At 41.6% G+C, this 17,445-nt stretch overlaps 2 protein-coding genes across 5 annotated transcripts; both read left to right on the top strand.

Moving 5' to 3' along the window:
• Window positions 1-90: 90 nt before the first annotated feature.
• LOC127374343 (myosin-11-like) lies at window positions 91-5,352 on the top strand. Of its 3 annotated transcripts, XM_051419543.1 has the most exons (12): window positions 104-277; window positions 825-875; window positions 1,009-1,167; window positions 1,638-1,749; window positions 2,030-2,080; window positions 2,180-2,257; window positions 2,374-2,430; window positions 2,566-2,625; window positions 2,950-3,014; window positions 3,115-3,250; window positions 3,514-3,578; window positions 3,720-5,352. In XM_051419543.1, the coding sequence occupies exons 2-12, from the start codon at window positions 853-855 to the stop codon at window positions 3,922-3,924; spliced, it is 1,011 nt and encodes a 336-aa protein (XP_051275503.1). In that variant the 5' UTR covers window positions 104-277; window positions 825-852; the 3' UTR covers window positions 3,925-5,352. The 3 variants fall into 3 exon arrangements, with proteins under 3 accessions (XP_051275504.1, XP_051275505.1, XP_051275503.1); XM_051419544.1 differs by lacking the exon at window positions 2,374-2,430 and having other exon boundaries at window positions 91-179; XM_051419545.1 differs by lacking the exons at window positions 2,374-2,430; window positions 2,566-2,625 and having other exon boundaries at window positions 91-179.
• Window positions 5,043-16,214, top strand: slc24a6a (solute carrier family 24 member 6a). Of its 2 annotated transcripts, none has more exons than XM_051419529.1 (17): window positions 5,043-5,573; window positions 5,834-5,935; window positions 8,024-8,100; window positions 8,210-8,284; window positions 8,832-8,916; window positions 9,708-9,811; window positions 9,995-10,069; window positions 10,474-10,499; window positions 10,612-10,665; window positions 10,774-10,910; window positions 11,183-11,352; window positions 12,445-12,715; window positions 13,276-13,442; window positions 13,531-13,645; window positions 14,770-14,882; window positions 15,070-15,135; window positions 15,368-16,214. In XM_051419529.1, the coding sequence occupies exons 1-17, from the start codon at window positions 5,465-5,467 to the stop codon at window positions 15,476-15,478; spliced, it is 1,857 nt and encodes a 618-aa protein (XP_051275489.1). In that variant the 5' UTR covers window positions 5,043-5,464; the 3' UTR covers window positions 15,479-16,214. The 2 variants fall into 2 exon arrangements, with proteins under 2 accessions (XP_051275489.1, XP_051275490.1); XM_051419530.1 differs by having other exon boundaries at window positions 5,044-5,573; window positions 11,183-11,271.
• Window positions 16,215-17,445: the final 1,231 nt, after the last annotated feature.

Raw genomic sequence — 17,445 nt, 5'->3', positions numbered from 1 at the left:
AGTTCAGATAATCAATTCAAACATACAGTGAGTGAAGAAACTAGTAACCGCCGGTTTGTGTTCAGCGGTTCATTTACAAACCGTCACTGTTGCTGCTAGGTGACGGTTCCTGGTGTTGCTATGGCGCCCAGAGCTTCAATTTAACTACCATAACCTCATTAGTGTGGGTTTACTCGCTGGTAAGGCATTTTTGTGGTCCATTTTTAAAGCGGATATCGATGTAAAACATCATAACAACATGACGTTACATTTTTGGTCGACTGGGTCGTCATTGAAGGTTTGGCTAGCCTAAGCTAACGTTAGCTGGTAGCTAAGTGTGAGACGTTAACGAATGGTGGCGTAACGCGAAGGAAGAGCGTCAACAAGTCTCCCTGTAAATGTGTCTCACACTTTATATTGTAGCTCTCTAACCAGCTACTGTTGAGGTTAGAGCGATAATAAATCTAGCTTTAGCTAAATTAGATCATCTTGGTAATAGTACGCAGCATATAAATTAACTTTACTTTTAAAATAGCCTCTTAAAATTGAATGAAATTGTGTTTATCAGCTAGTGTAATATTTCCATTAACCATGCCACATTGATTGGCTTTCAAAGATGCAGATATTGCAGAAAAGGGCGGTTAACGTTGACTTTTACTTGGCGAAAATGGCAAAAAATATTGTTGCACATCTCATTATGCTTGTATAGTTAACGCCATGTGCTTTTTAGGAGTTTTTAAAGAACCAGTTAGATAAGTGAACTGTATCAGTAAATCTAGTCTAAAATATACATAAAAAGCTGTGTTGTTCCTCATGGTCATTTTGGTGGACTGTTTATCGATCAGAAGCATCAGGGAGGAGTAAACCAGCAGGATGGACATCACAGAGGAAAATATGTGAGTGATGGTCCCTGAACAAACAAACACACAAACACACACACACACACACACACATACTGTTTGGTGAGTTAATGTTACAGAGCAGCAATATATGAATGTTTTTCTCTGGTGTGTGTGTGTGTGTGTGTAGGACACTGAAGGAGATGCTTGAGAAAATAGCTGAGCTGGATTACGGTCAAAGCCAGCTGAGGGACCTGAATGCTGAGATGAGGCACTGGCTGGATGTTGCAGATGATGAAATAGCAACGCTGCGCTCGGAGAATGCTGCTTTCAAAAAACAAGTCAAAGCGTAACTAGTCACACATTATTATTTCTACTCATATCATATCAATCATCTATAGATATATTTTGTATCTTCTTGCTGCCTTTGACAGTATGATCAGTCCCCAATTTCTAAACTTTTCTCTACACTCATCCTCTGTGCAGAACCACACAGCGTCCATAATTTATTCTCTTTGTATATGCTTCATCTGGGCTCTGTTTTTAGTAAATAAAATAACATATATTACATATATACCTAGCTAAACCTTCCAGTGAAACCTGGTGATCTCTGCTAGTTCAAGTTTATGCCTTGGGAAAGTTAAATTCTGGAGGGCTAAATGCTCTCCACTGGTTCAGGTGCAGAATTTGATATCCAGTATTTCATTAGCTTTACATATCGTTACCTTTTCACTAATTGTAACTACATAATTGTTCTGTTGTTTGTCTTTATTATTCAGTGTTTTTGTTGAGCTTGTAGATGTGTTTGTGTGTCCGCAGCCAGGAGAAGATCATCAGTGAAGCCCAGCAGGTTGAAGCAGAGCCTTGCAGATCCCTCCTGGCTGATGAGCTCGATGTAAAGACGTGCAGTGAAAAAAGGATTCAGAAATTGGTGTGTAGCCAGAGGTGTTATTGTATTACAGTGCATCACTGGGGTTTTAGATATAGACTTAATAGAACATTAGCCATGTGGATATGTGGCAGTACATTCACAGTTATTGAACCTGCATTCACTTCACTGCTACCACAATGACTGCTACCACAATGTAAATCAGATGACACATTAGTTTTTGATATATGGTTGACAAATTGCTCGTAGTTGTTGAATAGGCTGACGGCTGTCATTTTAAATGTCTCCAGGTGACCCTTCATGCTGTTGTGTTTTTGTGCAGGAGAAGGAATATACCATGATAAAAGAAGAAAATAAGAAACTAACTGCAGAGGTCTGATTACTGTTACTTTTCATATAACTTGAATCTGTCATTCTGTACTACAGTTAAAAGTGGTACAGACATTTTAAAACACATTTCTGACTCTTTCAGCTTAAGAGCCTCTGGCAAGAGAGAGAGCGGGACAAGACCACCTTGAACAAGTTCACAGTGGCTCTTCAAACCCTCGAGGTGAAATGGATTCAACTTGGAGATGTTTAATATTTTTCCCTCTCCATCCAGTGCTCATGTTAGCAGTTTTACATCATCAGACAGCTCCTGATTTGTTCTGTTGTGTGTTTCCTTAGTGTGGAATTGAAGAGGCTCAGTTAGGGCTGCAGCATAGGGATGAGGTTATTCATCAGGTAGGAACAGAGACCGCTAGGCAGTAACCACAAGGCTAAGATTCTCCCATGAATACAGATCTTTCCCTTTTGAATATCTTGACAGTTCTTTTTCTTTCATTGTTCGAAAATTACATTTGTGTGTGTTTGTGATAGAAAGACTTGCAGATAAAGCACTCAAAGGAAACAGTAGAAGAGTGTTCCAACATCATGAAGGTAAAGATCATCCACTGCTATTCAGAAAACTTCTTCTTCTTCATATAAATTACTTAAACTAAGATACAAGGGTAAATTCGCTCACTGCATCAGTAAAAGAACAGACAGAACAAAGTGAGTGTCTATGTTCTCACAGTGTTGATTAATGGCACATGTTCAGGGGACCATTTCAAAACATTTGCAGAATGCAAGCTGCAATTTTAAAGAAGAGACAACAGGAGCAAATGTCCAGCATTGTCCCTGTTTACATGCATATTACTCACTCAGTTATTAACCACTATCAGATGAAGTGTTTTGTTGTCAGATCATGTTCCTCTGCTGCAGGATCTCAGGCTGACAAATCAGGAGCTGAGGAAGCAGTTGGAGGACACAAAGGATGAAGCCTCATTGTAACCCTGACGCACCGAATTCTTCAAATGAATATCATAACGTGCACTGAGTCATCTGTTTGCATTCATACTGTGCTGTGTGTCTGCTGTTGGTTTTCAGTGCTGTTTTGAGTGACGTAATAGGACAAAAGGAAGGATCGCTCAGTCCCCTTCTGTCCTTCGCAGAGGAAATTAAGCTGCTCGCCTCTTCAGCTGAAGTGAAAACCAGCAAGTCAAACTCCAAAGATCTTAGACATGTATGACCTCTCCCTCCTGTGTTTTATACTATTGAACTTGACAGGTCTTTCTGTTATTTTATCCATCCTATTTATATCAATGATTGTATAATCCAGTACAGTTCAAACAGCACCAAAAACCACATCTTCCAAAACGATTATACATCCTGTGCTTCCACAAGTGACCACTAGAGTGTGCCACTACAAAGCACAGATTAAAACTGTCACTACTTGACAGTGGATTTAGATATGAGGAGATTAGTGATGTCTGTGACTGTCTGCAGGAGGAAAATGAGGCTGAGGAGCTGCTGGACCATCAAAGTCTCACAGTAGACCTTCAGACCAAAAGGTATCTCAGTTTCACTTTATAAAACAGCTTTGATAGACTTTGTAGGGACGTGTGAAAGCTATAACAAGATTATTCTGTGTATTAATAATCATAATAATTGTATTTCTTCATGTCCTTGTTCGTCACCGTCCATCGTCTAAGGTGTGCAGGTAACTTGGAGACGGCCTTCCAGAGAGCAGGACTATTGATGCTGTTCCTCTTCGTTCTCACTGTTTTGGCCTTTGTGGCGTCAGGAAGCTGTGCAGGAAACTCAGGGTTTTTTTCCATGAACACCTTGTGGAGCAGTGCACGCCTGATGTTACAGCCCTACTGCACTGTGCATTACGGCGCCCTACCTCCTATTTGATCTCTTATAAATATGTTAACTCCCTTTATCTGGCTGATTGTGGGGTTTTTCTGTAGCTGAACATGTTTTCCACTCGACAGAGCATAAAGTTTTTATCATAAATATTTAATTTCTTTGAAAAATACCACATGAAATTTGCAGTGCAGTGCATTTATTAAGGATTTGTGTATCTGTAGCTGTCTGCTGTAGTCCAAATGTCTGCTGTGAAAAAGGCTTATTTAAATCTTACAAACGTTTTCCTTGTGTTTTTAGATTAAATACTAGAAACAATATCAGTAAAAATATCAGTAAAAATCCAATATAGCAGGTCTGACTAGGAAGAACAGATCATTTACTGTTTACATGTTGTTTCTGACTTACTGTAAATCAAACTCAACTTATACCTAATATATATGACAAATGTTTTGTTTACATTGCTCAACCCAATCTTTATATAACTTTTTTTATTTTTTTTTTTATTTTTTTTCTCTTGCCCACTACACATCTGACTAAAATTGCATCAAAGTCAATGAAGGAAAATTAGTTCAAGTATATACTAACTTAACTCGGTCTTCAAACAACACTCACATGCCCGTATGTACACCGGAAAAGTTATTTGCTGTAGTTGTTTCTCCTGTTGAACCACAGAAGAAATATTGTACTGATTTGTTGTTAATTAACTTTAGCTCATTTTAAAGAAGAGAGTAGTTACAGCAACCAATAACTCATCACTGTACATATGGCCATGTGAGTATTGTCTTAAAATGCACTTGAATAAATTCCCATCCTTTAAGATGAGTTGTTTTAAATGAACAGAGTTTCCCCCCACTCTACCTTTACTCATTAGGACCCTGATGTTGAAAAGTGTGTAGTTGCACCAAATTAGTAGTGACCACAAAATAAAGCCCTTTAGCAGCCTCGACAATCTCCACAAATAGCTTATACAGTCCAGTCTGCCAGTAAGACCATCACTTATTATTATAGTCTCTCCCAGTGTCGACATTGTTCATGTTGTAAATTACATTTTCACATTTTGAATTACATGCACTAGTAGAAGTGCTTCCATGCCTCTCTCCAGTCGCCCCACCCAGCTGAAGACGCTCCCTGGTGGTCTTGTCTGTGACTCCAGGAAAACACCTCCTCCCAGACGGAACATCATAAAGAGTGAGGGGGGCGGTGGTGGATCAGATATAGGGCAGCGGGGATGTGTGGACGGTCTGAATCGAGGGATATTACTGTATAGCTGCTGGCTGATGATTCATTGTCTGTGCGTGTCTGCTGGAGTTGGAGCTCGTGGATGTGGATGCTGCGTTGATGCCCGCTGACTGGAGCTGGTTGCTGAGATGCTGCTGACAGGCCGAGTCCAATCAAACACCCCCCTGTACCGTGGATGGAGCCCGAAGCTCAACTAGCTGAAAGAGAATCAATCGGGGAAGAAAAAAAAAGAAAGCAACAGGCCAGTTGCGTCCTGTGTGAAAGGGGGGGACCGGAGAGAGGAGCAGCGGCAGCCAGCGGGGGCATGTTCTGAGCGGGGAGCCGGTGAGCAGCGGCGGCTGGCGGGATGAAGGCGCCGAGGAGACCGAGGCAGACGCGGCTCCTCCCGCGTTTCTGCGTCTCTGTGGTCGGTCTGCTCGCAGCCGCCTGGGTCTTTCACTTCAATGATGTTACAGGTGCTTCTCACAAAATGCATAAAACTGTCCTAATTTAATCTCCACTGAACTCCATCCGTTAGTTCTGTTGTCTATTTGTATGCAAATTGCATTATATGTTATATTGCAGTTAGTAACGGAGTATTGTAGCCGCACAGTAGAGAAAGGTTAGACCCTGAAGTTGGGTAAATGTTATGCAAAACTGTATTTCACAAACAGTCATATATACAGTATAATAAGTCATATGTTTTATCAGTGGATGTATTTATATGTCTTTTTAGGCTTCCATGGACCCACTGTGGATCATGACATCTCCTTTTCTAAGAGAGAGATCATCCAGCTGAAAGAAGCCAACAACCAAACTGAAAGTATTTCTAAATCTGGTGAGATATTTTGCTGTGTGTGAGACGGGAGAGACTATTTCTTTTTACAATAATAGAAAAATTACTTGTGAGTGCATAGAGTTGGACCTTTTTTTTTTTTTTACCCATTAACAGGTCTAGATATTAATGCAGTAGTTAATCTGAAGTCACAGTGATGGTTTAAGTAACACTAGTGGGTGTGTTGGTGTGGGTGTGGGTTTTGTGCCAGAGGCAGTGTGACAGTGTGGAGCCCCATCTCTATTAATCTGTTAAACCCAAGTCTATCTCCTCTGTGCATCGATCTACGTCTGCGCCTCATCCTTCATTTCTTCAAACTCTGCACATCTAGATGTTTAAACACAGTTAGGCCTTTGAGGGGACCCGGTTGCTAGGAAACTGAATGCTGTATTTGTGGTTGGATGGCGTGTGCATCTGGAGCTGTTCAAAGTGGCTGCCCTGTCGTAATGACCTGCTGATTAGTAGCCTCTCATCAGCAGTTCTCTCATCGCTTGCGTGTGCTTGGATCTATTTGGCTGGTGAGAGAGAAACAGTGACAGCATCTTACAGTCTGATGTAAGATGAAGAGATTTTGTAGCCAATTACAGACGTTGAGCTACATATATTGAGGTTGGAAGAAGAAAAAAAACTGCACTGCCTCTGGGAAATACAGTACAGTTTAACTTCAGTGCATCAAAGATCTTTTCTTCCAATTACCATTTCCAAGAGCATCATCTTGTTCTTGATGATAAAAATACACTGCTTGATCAGGGTGTCCAAACAAAATCATGTGACAGGTCATCGTATATCTGTGTCTCCATCCGTACACGTGATGCATGCTAGCTTCTGACTGCACAATGTTGCCTCTGTGCAGGCTCTTATCTACTGTTGTCACACTTTTCTTGGTGACCTTCATCTTCAGTGGAGGTTTTATGAATCCTGAATCAGAAAACCTTCTTGGAGAAGTCGCTTGGGAGGCAGCTTTTCAGATTATTGTTTCGCACTGCCTCATATATTTTTTTTTTAATGGTGCAGTGAGTCGTGGCATTTGTTGGAGCTTATGTGCCAGACAGTGTGGCCTTAAAACACTCCCTTACAGTTGGAAGGAGGGTGATTGTGACGCATTGACAAAATCGGCCAAATCTGGTGCCTCTGAAGGTGGACTTTATAGGAACTGATGGGCTTTTGGAAAGAGTTGGAAAAGAATGTCAGTATAAATACCTGGCTGAAGCTAGCGTGAAGTCACAAGAGGAGCGAAAAACTCAATTATAATGCAACTGAAGTGGTTTCATTACGTGACTGTGGTACCACTTTAACCTCAAGCCGCCTCGGCCCTTGTTGCTAGGGGATACAACTGAACAGATGTCCAAGAAAGTCACACACACACACCATTTAAATGCGTACACACAATTGACTGGGTGGAGCTGTAAATAAGGATTGTTTTCAGTAGTGATTCATCTGCTGATTATATTTCTTCATTAACTGATTAAAGGCATTTTCATTAGATTCATTAAAACTGACATATATTGAGTTTACAGTCACAATAAGACAAAGAATAGCACACAAACTTAATTCACAAAGTACTTAAAGTGCTACAGGAAGAAGAAAAGGGAAAGATGGAGAAGAGTCAGAGATTACAAAAACAAAACAAGGAGAAACAAGTATATAACCCACAAAAGTAAACATTATAATATGATTTAGCCTCTCTGACACTCTGTGAGAGTCGAGTAGCAACAGCAGCAAAAGCATGATCAGCTTTAGTTTTCAGCCTTGAAGTCCCTGAACACCTGAGCATCCTCTCAGGAGTCAAAGGGCCTAACAAGTCCTTAGAATACAGAGGAGCATGACCATGTAATGCATTGTATCAATCAGTTCTTAAAGTGACAGGGAGTCATTGGAGAGATAGAAAAGCAACAAATCTTCAATGTGAGAAACTGGAACTGGGGAATCTTTGACATTTTATGCTTACAAAATGACTTAAATTATTAATTAATTATGAGAATACAGATTATTATTTTTTCCTTCTGTGCATTGACTAATCGGTTAATCTGCTATTGGATGTTCTGTCATTGTATGCATCGTTAGGTTACTCTTTGTCCATCTCTCCTCCAGCTGTCAGTGATTTTCCCGAAGACGTCTTTACTCTGGAGCAGAGGAGACACGGAGCGGTACTCCTTCATGTTCTCTGTGTGAGTATCAGCTCTGCCTGAAAGCCAGAATTGGAAATGAAAGAAGCTTTATTTGGTTCATACGCTGTATAAGTAATGTGGCCAATCATGTGTCTCCTGTATTTCACAGGCTATCTACATGTTTCACGCTCTGGCCATCATCTGTGATGTTTATTTTGTGCCATCACTGGAAAAAGTATCAGAGGTATGAATTAAAGACACATTTCATGTGGTTGAGAATAAAATAATGTCTTTTTATTTTGGTAGAAAACAGCCAGACTTCTGTTTATTTTTTCTTTTTCTCTGACCTTTAAAGGATAAGAATGGAGGTATTCTTTATTTTCTTATTGTCTACATGTCCCATAAAAAGACAAACTACAATGCATTAGTCTATCTGTCACTACCTTCTCCAGCCGCAAGGACATTTGTTCTGACTGAAGACACAAATCTTTAATAACAAATTACAAATCTATTGTTTAGTTTTTAAATTGAGTAAACAGTGCATTTGTTGGAGACTATTATCAGATCACTACAGTACCAGTGTTCATTGTAATAAAGGAACATATCAGCCAGTGCAACAGTGTGGCTCATTGGAGACAACAATGGAGGTCTATGGCTGTATCAGGCTTCTGATACACAGACACCAGGTGTCAGTAGGATCAATCCATTGATTTGGGATTTGTTGTCAGTAAGAAAAATATCACCAGCTTTATCATTTAATTTATTCAAACTCTTTCACGTCCGTCCTCTAGAACCTTCAGCTCAGTCAGGATGTTGCCGGGGCAACCTTCATGGCAGCTGGGAGCTCCGCCCCCGAGCTCTTCACCTCTTTGATTGGTCAGTACGATGCTCTTCTAATCAGTTACTCCCTCTAATCGGTAACCCAACGATTGCTCCATTAGCGCTCCAGTTAAGTGCACTCACATGCATCTTCTCCTGATTAGGTCTGAGTGTATGTAGGCGAATGCATGATTGGCCAATTTTAAGCATTAAAGTAGGCGTGAAGAAAGACAACGAGAAGAGTGCCTTTCATTTTATCTTGATGGTGTGCCAGCTCACCAGCAAATGACTTCCGTGGTCCAGATATTCTCACACGTTGTTTGTTCTTCAGAAAGCAGGTATTGTTTCAGTAAATGTGGATTTAGATGATAACGTTTAGATAAATGAAGGCTCATCAGGCTCATTCACAGTATTTGAAAACTGATATAAAACAGAGGCGAAAATCATCATACACGTTTATTAAAAAGGACTTGAAACATGACTTATAAGACTGAAACCTATACATCCATGTGGCTTAAGGATATTTTCTCATATATCGCCTCTGAAATAATATATTTCATTCACAAAGGCAAAAAAAAGTTTGGCTTTGATAAGAACTGGAGTGACTGTAGGCAATATGAAGCAAATCTGTCAATCAGTAGCATAAGATAAAAACATCTGCCCAGCCCCTGTGGTTATAAATAGAAGATGCAATATTTCTGCTCGGAGGAGAAAGATAGTATGTGTAACTTTGTGCACTTTTATGAATGGGAGGGAGACGCCATCCATCATTTCTTACAGATTGTCACATCAAATACATTTCTGCTGATGATTTATGGCTCAGTCTTTCCTGTTCTGTGTCTTTTAAGGGGTGTTTATCACAAAAGGAGACGTGGGCGTGGGAACAATTGTAGGATCAGCTGTCTTTAACATCCTGGTCATCATCGGCATCTGTGGCATCTTCTCTGGACAGGTACACTGAAGCTAAAAGGAGGACTAACCTCACCTTTTCTGAACTAAAAGAGAACAAATTACAAATCTGAAAACTCATTACACATAAAAATCTTTTTTGTCTTGCCAGTGTAAAACCCTCTGGCCCAGACAGTGGTCATATGATTACATCCTAAGCTATTTGATGTGTGTCTTCTCTCTCCAGCCCATCATTCTGAGCTGGTGGCCTTTGTTTCGTGATTCTGTCTTCTACATCATTTCCATAGTGGTGCTCATCCTGGTGAGAAATCCTCCAGTAAAATCAGAACGTTCACACCGGACTCTTTTTCTCTGTTTGGCAGGGAATTAATTTTGTATTGGCAAAATCATTGAAGCAAGCAAATTAATTTGCTTTACACATGAAGTGCAGCCTATACTTACCAGTCAAGCCTGAAAGACTAGAGTAAATAAAGTGGATTCTATTGTAATTTTTACTTACTCGCAAGACCACAAACTACAGTATTGCAGCACAGTACCAGTAGAGAGAAGTTCTGAAACATATCTGTGCTGCAATTTCTTGGAACACGCAGATAACCATATCGTATCTGTGAAGAGCAAATAGTAGTCAATATAATGGCTGATATTAGCTAATCAATCACATTTGTTATGTTCCTTTGATAAAGTATATTTTGATTTTATTTGCAGGTGATCTATGATGAAAAAGTCATGTGGTAAGACTGTAATGAAACTCTTTACAGCCTCTGTTGTTTGTAAGATAGCTGGTGTCACTGTAATGATGGTGGTATTTCTGAATCTATGTTGGCGTTTGTCTGCATGTTCCAGGTGGGAGACCATCATCCTGATCTCCATGTATGGAATCTACATAATTATCATGAAGTGAGTCTCCTCTTCACATTTCCGTAACGTTGGTATCAAGCCACCGCCCGTTCTGTACCCACAAAAGACACAATATCTTAATGTGTGTGTGTGTTGTCTCTTGTGTAGGTTCAACAGCTCTCTGTATAGCCTGGTAGAGAGACACTGCAGCAGGGCAGGTCAGCCGTGTCTGAGCAGCCTGCGTCGGACCACTGCGGTCGGAAGCATCGGAGACTGTGACAATGACATGGTGCCGCTGAAGCCAGGTGCAGGAGCTTGTTTTTGTGCAAGTGCATGCGTACATCCAAAACATCAAAAAGTCTCCGTCTCTGAGCAGCATTCAACAGACCTAGTGACACAGTTTAGGCTGCCAGTCAAACCCATTTCTGTTCCCCTGTGGATTTTCAACAGGCTGAAATAGAACTGGAGCACTGTGATGGATGTCTCTCCATCACTCTGTTCTCTTTTGTCTTTCTATCCTCTCCTTTTCACTTTTATCTCCTGCTAACCTCTATCCACCTCCCCCAACTTTCCCCAGATTCCTGTGTAGTGGCTGGCCAGGATTCAGGGGTGGTGATGGTGGATGAGATGCTTAACCTGCACCCCCACCAACTCTCCTTCTCAGAGGCAAGCCTCCGCCTTCTCATCACCCCGCATTTCCCCCCCTTCACCCGCCTGCGCATGGCAGGACGCATGATCATCAATGAGGTACCCTGCACGCGCTCAACAACATAAAGCCAAGTTCCCCTGGGTTGTTTTTTTTTTTGTTTACGGCTAGTTCGGTGGGTATTTAAATGTGCATGTGCCACATTTTAAAAAATTTAAAAGTTCTGTAAATTTAATGAAGGATCACGCTCGTAGGATCTGTTCATAAAGCAGTCCCGAGTTTGTGTCGTAAAGTTCTCCCTAAGTTCTTAGTAACTACTGGCTGATTTCAAAGCAGTGATTTACTCAGTTGGGTTGCTCCAATAAAAGTTAAGGAAGTCAATGTAGCATCACGAGCTGTAACATAACTGCTGAAAACTGTTTAAGGGGGTTTTGCTTAGTGTAATAATCTCGTAGTTAGTATTCATGCAGTTGGCAATGATACCTGTTTATACTAAACTAACTGACAAGCTAACGTATGACTCATTTACCATGAAAATAATAATTGTATTATATAGTTAACATGTCCAACTTGATTAAAATGCTGTTTAATAATAAGAGAATATGAGTTTCAAGGCTACCGTTTCAGCTTGGTGATGGTATTATTTGTTTATAGTAGTTACCTTATTGATTTGTTATGTTTGGTAATGATTGATATAGTAAGAGTTGCTGGTAGACAAACCGATGGGGAGATTGATTTGTGCTTCAGTTCTGTTTGCTGTCGTTAGACGGACGTCATCTGATAAGCCCACAAAGTAACACAGACACACACAGACTGCTGCCTAATGCATATTATTATCCCAAACACAAAAGGCCCCCCAAGAAACTCAATCTTCAAATCTGCTTCTCCACTCTCCGCTCTCCTGCATGTGTGCTTGCCTTTTCCAGTGCCAAATTAAAGTGCGACTGCCAGTGCTGCCCGCCTCTCTGTGCCGTGCCCCTGATCAATGCTTTCCAAATGCCCACTGATGAATGCTCCTGGCTGCCTGATCACTCCTCCTGCCAGTTCTCATATTGTCAGCTACAGTCAGACGAAGTCATTTACATAAGCCCACTGCAGTGTTTCTCATGTCATTTCACTTTCCTCTTTCTTTTTTTTCCCAATCCCTTGTCTCCTTTATCTGACTTCACCCCATAATCCCTCCCCACCCACAGAGGCAGAGGCTGATTCGTGCCCGGGTCGGCCCGGAGGAGGGGGGAGCTTCAGGGGAGGAAGGCGTGGGCACTAACGGGCCGTGGGGGGGGAGGGAGAACGGGACGGTGGCCGAGGGAGACACGCAGCCACTGGAGGGAGAGAGGGAGAGGGGTAAAGAGACTGGGGGAGAGACAGGCGGGGGAGCGCAGCCTAAAGAGGAAGAGGAGGAGGAGGAAGAGCAGGAGGAAGGAGAGGATGAGAATGTTCCTTTCAAGCCCTTCGTCCTGCCAGGTGAGTGACACTTTGATCAAATAGTTCCAGAAACAATGAAAAGGAACTAAAAGTCTGAAGATGGGTGAAGATAAGATGAATCAGATGATGCATCACAGATGTTGAGTTGATGTCATGAATGTCTCTGCTGTGACGGTTCCTCAACAGGAACTATTTTGGCACCTGCAACTAAATTTAGTCCCTGAATCCTTTTGTAAAAATGCAGATAACGTTCCCAATAGCTTCTTGGTCCCCTGGGAAAGTTCCTTGTAACACCCTAGACAGTTGTACCAGGCAGAAAAAGTATGACTCCTGATAGAAGAGAGGAAAAACAAAGGAAATAAGTTTTCTCTAACTGGAAACATTTATGGTGGAAGAATAAAAAGCTTCTGCTTCCACCTACTTGTGATGTTTTCCAGTGTTGGAGAAGGATTCGTTGCTAATGGAGCTAATTAAACGGGGATGAAGGCTCACAGACACAGGGCCGTGCCGCATGAATCATTTAGAAGTTGAGATGAATCTGTAATGATCCCTGTGGGGAAACGCGTGTATGTGTCTGCGTGTGTGTGTGTGTTCCTCAGATGGTTGGTGTGTGCGTCTGAAGTGGCTGATCTCTTGGCCCGTGAGCATCCTGCTTTACTGCACCGTCCCCGACTGTAGCCTGCCGCGGTGGGAGCGCTGGTACCTGCTCACCTTCCTGTCCTCCACGCTCTGGATAGCTCTCTTCTCCTACCTCATGGTCTGGATGGTAGGAAACACACACTTATATATATAATATACACACACACACACACACACACACGCACACAGCCTCTTTCCTCTGTGCTTCTGTCCAGGTGACCATAATCAGCAACACACTTGGAATCCCAGAAGTCATCATGGGCATCACTTTTCTGGCAGCCGGCACCAGTGTCCCTGACTGTATAGCCAGCCTCATCGTCGCTCGACAAGGTGTGTGTGTTTGTGTGTGTTTACACTGTTGATTATAACCATTTACACCAACTTTTATGTTACAAATATGAATCAGAATATTAAGTGTGGAGGTTCATACTGGTTTGACAAAAGACTGAAGGTCCATTTACTAGCTTTTTTCTAGAGCTTTAAACCACATCAGAGGGTGGAATCAACAGCGGTTTAAAGCTCTGGAAAAAGCTGGTAAATGATTGTTGTGTCAAACTGATTTGGAATATTTCCCATAAGTTTTGCCAATCATAGCAGTACTCCTCGCAAAAACATTGAGCCATACGTCACCAAACTAGCGATTTTATTCTCACTGCAAGTTGCCATTTCTTTTTATGAAGCATACAAAAAGAATCACATCTATTTTTGTGTTTTTATAACTTTCTCTGCAAAACATTGCAACATGCATCACGTTTTTTTTTTTAGAAAAACTGCTGTGAAATCGGGTATTTTAGGCCTCAACAATCACAAAGAGCCAGTGAAATCCTGGAGGGACCGACATATATAACATACAGTGTTCCTCAACTTAAGATAGACAGTTTGATTAATAGTTTCTGCCATATTTAATCTCTCTTGCTGGAAAGCATCAGCCCATCATCACCTTTATATTCCATCTTAATGGAAGTTTGATGTGTGGGTTGTTTTCTACAACACAACACTTTTATGGTGTTACAGTAGTACACAGTGGACCCAAACGCAGGACACAGACAGAGGCACAATGAAGTTAGGAGGGTTTATTCAATAACCCTGCAGGGATGACATGGAATACAGAGGAGCAAGGGTGGATGGCATGAGCAGAGTGTAGATGCATGAAAGGTGGCAGAGGAGGAACGAGCTTGAGGCACAAGAGAGACACAGTTAGGAAGGGAGAGATCATGAGGGACACAACACTGGTTAAACCAGAGAGGCCTGAAACCAGTCTACCACTGTGGCTGTGAGTCTACCTCAGAGTTACAGATATCCTTGATTAATACAATGTAAAAGTGAAAATTGCTACACTATGGTGTATCTATATGTGTAATGAGGATGTGCAAAATCATAAGCTGTTTGATGTCTAATGTACATATTTTCACATGAATTCCATTTTGTGTTTATCTGAATGTGAAATGTTGCAGGGATGGGCGACATGGCTGTGTCCAACTCCATTGGCAGTAATATCTTTGATGTGCTGCTGGGTCTGGGCTTCCCCTGGGCGCTGAGGACTCTCATAGTCAGCTACGGATCAGTGGTAACACCAACCGCTTTCTCTGCCTTTACAATCCCCGACCCGTGACGCTAAAATCAAAGCAACATCCTTCTGGGGGTTGTCCAACTTTCCCCCTGTTTAGGCCAGAGAGTCAGCAGGTTTTAAAATTCAAAGAACTGGAGACACGGATTTAACTGAACATTAATGTTTAATCATCTCTGGTTTTTAGGTGACGATCAACAGCAAAGGCCTGGTGTACTCAGTGATTCTGCTACTGGCTTCAGTCATACTCACAGTGAGTACATCTTCATCATCTCTGCTCATCACTGTTAACATTCAGTTGTTTAATCAAATAGTTTCTCACAGTGTGACAGGAGCAAACCATCTTGTTTTTCTTTACCTGATCTTTTTTCCTGTCATGGCCTGAGAGCCCCGGCGACTTCCTGTCCTCGGGGGATTTTCTATTTAGGGCAGTGCAACAGGAAATTAAGCGCTCTCTCTCTCTCTTTCTGTCCATCCCTCCTCAGGTCCTGTGTGTCCATCTGAACTGCTGGAGGCTGGACCGCAGGCTGGGACTCTGCCTCATTCTGCTCTACGCCATCTTCCTCCTCTGCTCTATCGGCTTCGAGAGGCTGTAGAGGACACCCACACACACTCACCACGCACAGTCATACAACAAACAAGTGGTCCGACCTCGTTTTCCCACCTTCTGCTGCCATTATTCAATCAACTGTAGGGACAGACCAATTTTCATTTCATTTCACGGTGGATGTACGTGTTGGAGCAGCGTCACGGCGACGACGGCTGCCTGAAAGCTGCATTGTTTACCTTTGATAAACGAGTATTTTACATAGTTTTGTACCGAGCAGCCCAGATTTTGTGAAATCAAAGCCAACTGATAATGCACTATGTCTCACAACAAATTTATAAAGTATTGAATTTGTATTCTGAAACCAAGAATATTGTGTAAGGAACCCCAAAAGTGTGTTAGTTTACCTATTAATACTTTACGACTGCCACAAGTAACCTCAATGACCAGATGATGATACGTGTAAGTTTATATAGTTGCTTCTCAGTGCGTGCGGTTACCTAATGTTGCGTTTTCATCACGCCTTTGTGTCTGTAGTTGTAAACAGCATAGCATGGCTGATCATCACGCTCCAGATAATTGCACTAAACCACTGTTGTCTTGGCCTTGTACAGAACGTAGGCCCCCCCCCCTCTCTTTCCTAAAAAGCTTCTCAGCACGGAGGTGGTGTTTTTGTGCTGGAACAAAGGCGACTGTATGCCGCAAAGGTGTTTTTATATGTCTGTGTTTGGAGAGAGTCCTTGAGTGTATGTTGTTGAGTGCAATTAAACCGTTTCGTTCTGTGAGGTTTCTCTCCTGCGTCAGTCTGTCCGATGCTGATTCAAACCCTAATTGTTATCTTTTCTGACATTTCTTTCACTTGCACTTAAAGGACCAGTGTGTAGGATTTAGTGGCATCTAGCGGTGAAGTTGCAGATTGCAGCAGCTGGCGTCTGTATGAGGAATGAGAGCAGGCTGTGAAGTGTGTAGGAGAACCGTGAAAGAACCCTATCCATAGCCAGTGTTTGTCCGCTCTGTGCTACTGTAGAAATATGGTGGTCCATAGCAACCCGCGGTGTCTGTAGATAAAAACAGCACAACAATTCCTATATTCAGGTGATTATACACTAATGAAATGATACCTTTCTACCTTTCTGACAGTAGAGCCTCCTTAAATGTTACACACTGGACCTTAAAATAAATGTGATAAGAATTTGAGCAACACATGAGGAACCAAAGCACTACGTTTTCCTACCAGTTTGAGTTGTACTGAAGAAGAATGCCCTTTTATTTGCTAACCTGGTCTTGTCTTTGTGATTAATACTTGATCCCAGTGCAGAGCAGATAGTTCATGGGAGGAAATAGATTAGCTTTATGCTGCAGGTAATGTACACTTTCAATGAAAAAATAATGTAATACTGTTCACTGCCAGAGCTCAACCCGATAAAGAATCACACAAAGGCACATTTCTTGAAAACGTACACTCTTGTCTCAAAACTGTAAACAAAAAACCAAAGCTTCCAACTACAATCACAAAATATCATCTGACTCTGGAGGTAAAATCAAACAACTGCTTCTGCGCTCGAAATCAACTGATGCTTTAAGAATATATTCAGTAAATATATAAACACTACTGAGCAGTCATTACGCAATACATCAAAGAAAGTGTTGAAACAGTGCTGACGCCATTTAGCTACAGAAAAACTACTACTTCGTTTTCAAGAAATATATATAAAACATGAATATTCACAACTCAATACAGAACATGTTGTATACTGTACGTAGGTCTCTGCTGGGTCAGACTAGAGGACTTCATCTACTTCAGAGGCAACATGGTCATACGACCTGCAGACTCTGGTCTATTGCCACAAACACACAGAAGGATCATTGTCTGAATAGATCTTTTCCCTGAGATGAATCAAACACATTGATAATACCATTATATAATCATATGAACCTTTGTCCCTGAAAGCATTTTCAGCCTCAGCAGTGGAAGACAAACACAACTGACGTGGAAAATAAGAGGAAGTAGATGTA

This window comes from Dicentrarchus labrax, unplaced genomic scaffold, assembly GCF_905237075.1.
Source record: "Dicentrarchus labrax unplaced genomic scaffold, dlabrax2021, whole genome shotgun sequence".
Taxonomy (NCBI): Eukaryota; Metazoa; Chordata; class Actinopteri; family Moronidae; genus Dicentrarchus; species Dicentrarchus labrax.
Note: the sequence above shows the minus strand (reverse complement) of the source record. Positions and strands in the feature narration are given on the sequence as shown.

Bases quoted from the DNA above. Each gene is read 5' to 3' on its own strand.
- LOC127374343 (XM_051419543.1), top strand. From the start codon at position 853: ATGGACATCACAGAGGAAAATAT. The intron at 876-1,008 runs GTGAGTGATGGT...GTGTGTGTGTAG, and splicing joins GACATCACAGAGGAAAATAT to GACACTGAAGGAGATGCTTG. The intron at 1,168-1,637 runs GTAACTAGTCAC...GTGTGTCCGCAG, and splicing joins TTCAAAAAACAAGTCAAAGC to CCAGGAGAAGATCATCAGTG.
- slc24a6a (XM_051419529.1), top strand. From the start codon at position 5,465: ATGAAGGCGCCGAGGAGACCGAGGCAGACGCGGCTCCTCCCGCGTTTC. The intron at 5,936-8,023 runs GTGAGATATTTT...TCTCTCCTCCAG, and splicing joins TGAAAGTATTTCTAAATCTG to CTGTCAGTGATTTTCCCGAA. The intron at 10,666-10,773 runs GTGAGTCTCCTC...TCTCTTGTGTAG, and splicing joins ATCTACATAATTATCATGAA to GTTCAACAGCTCTCTGTATA.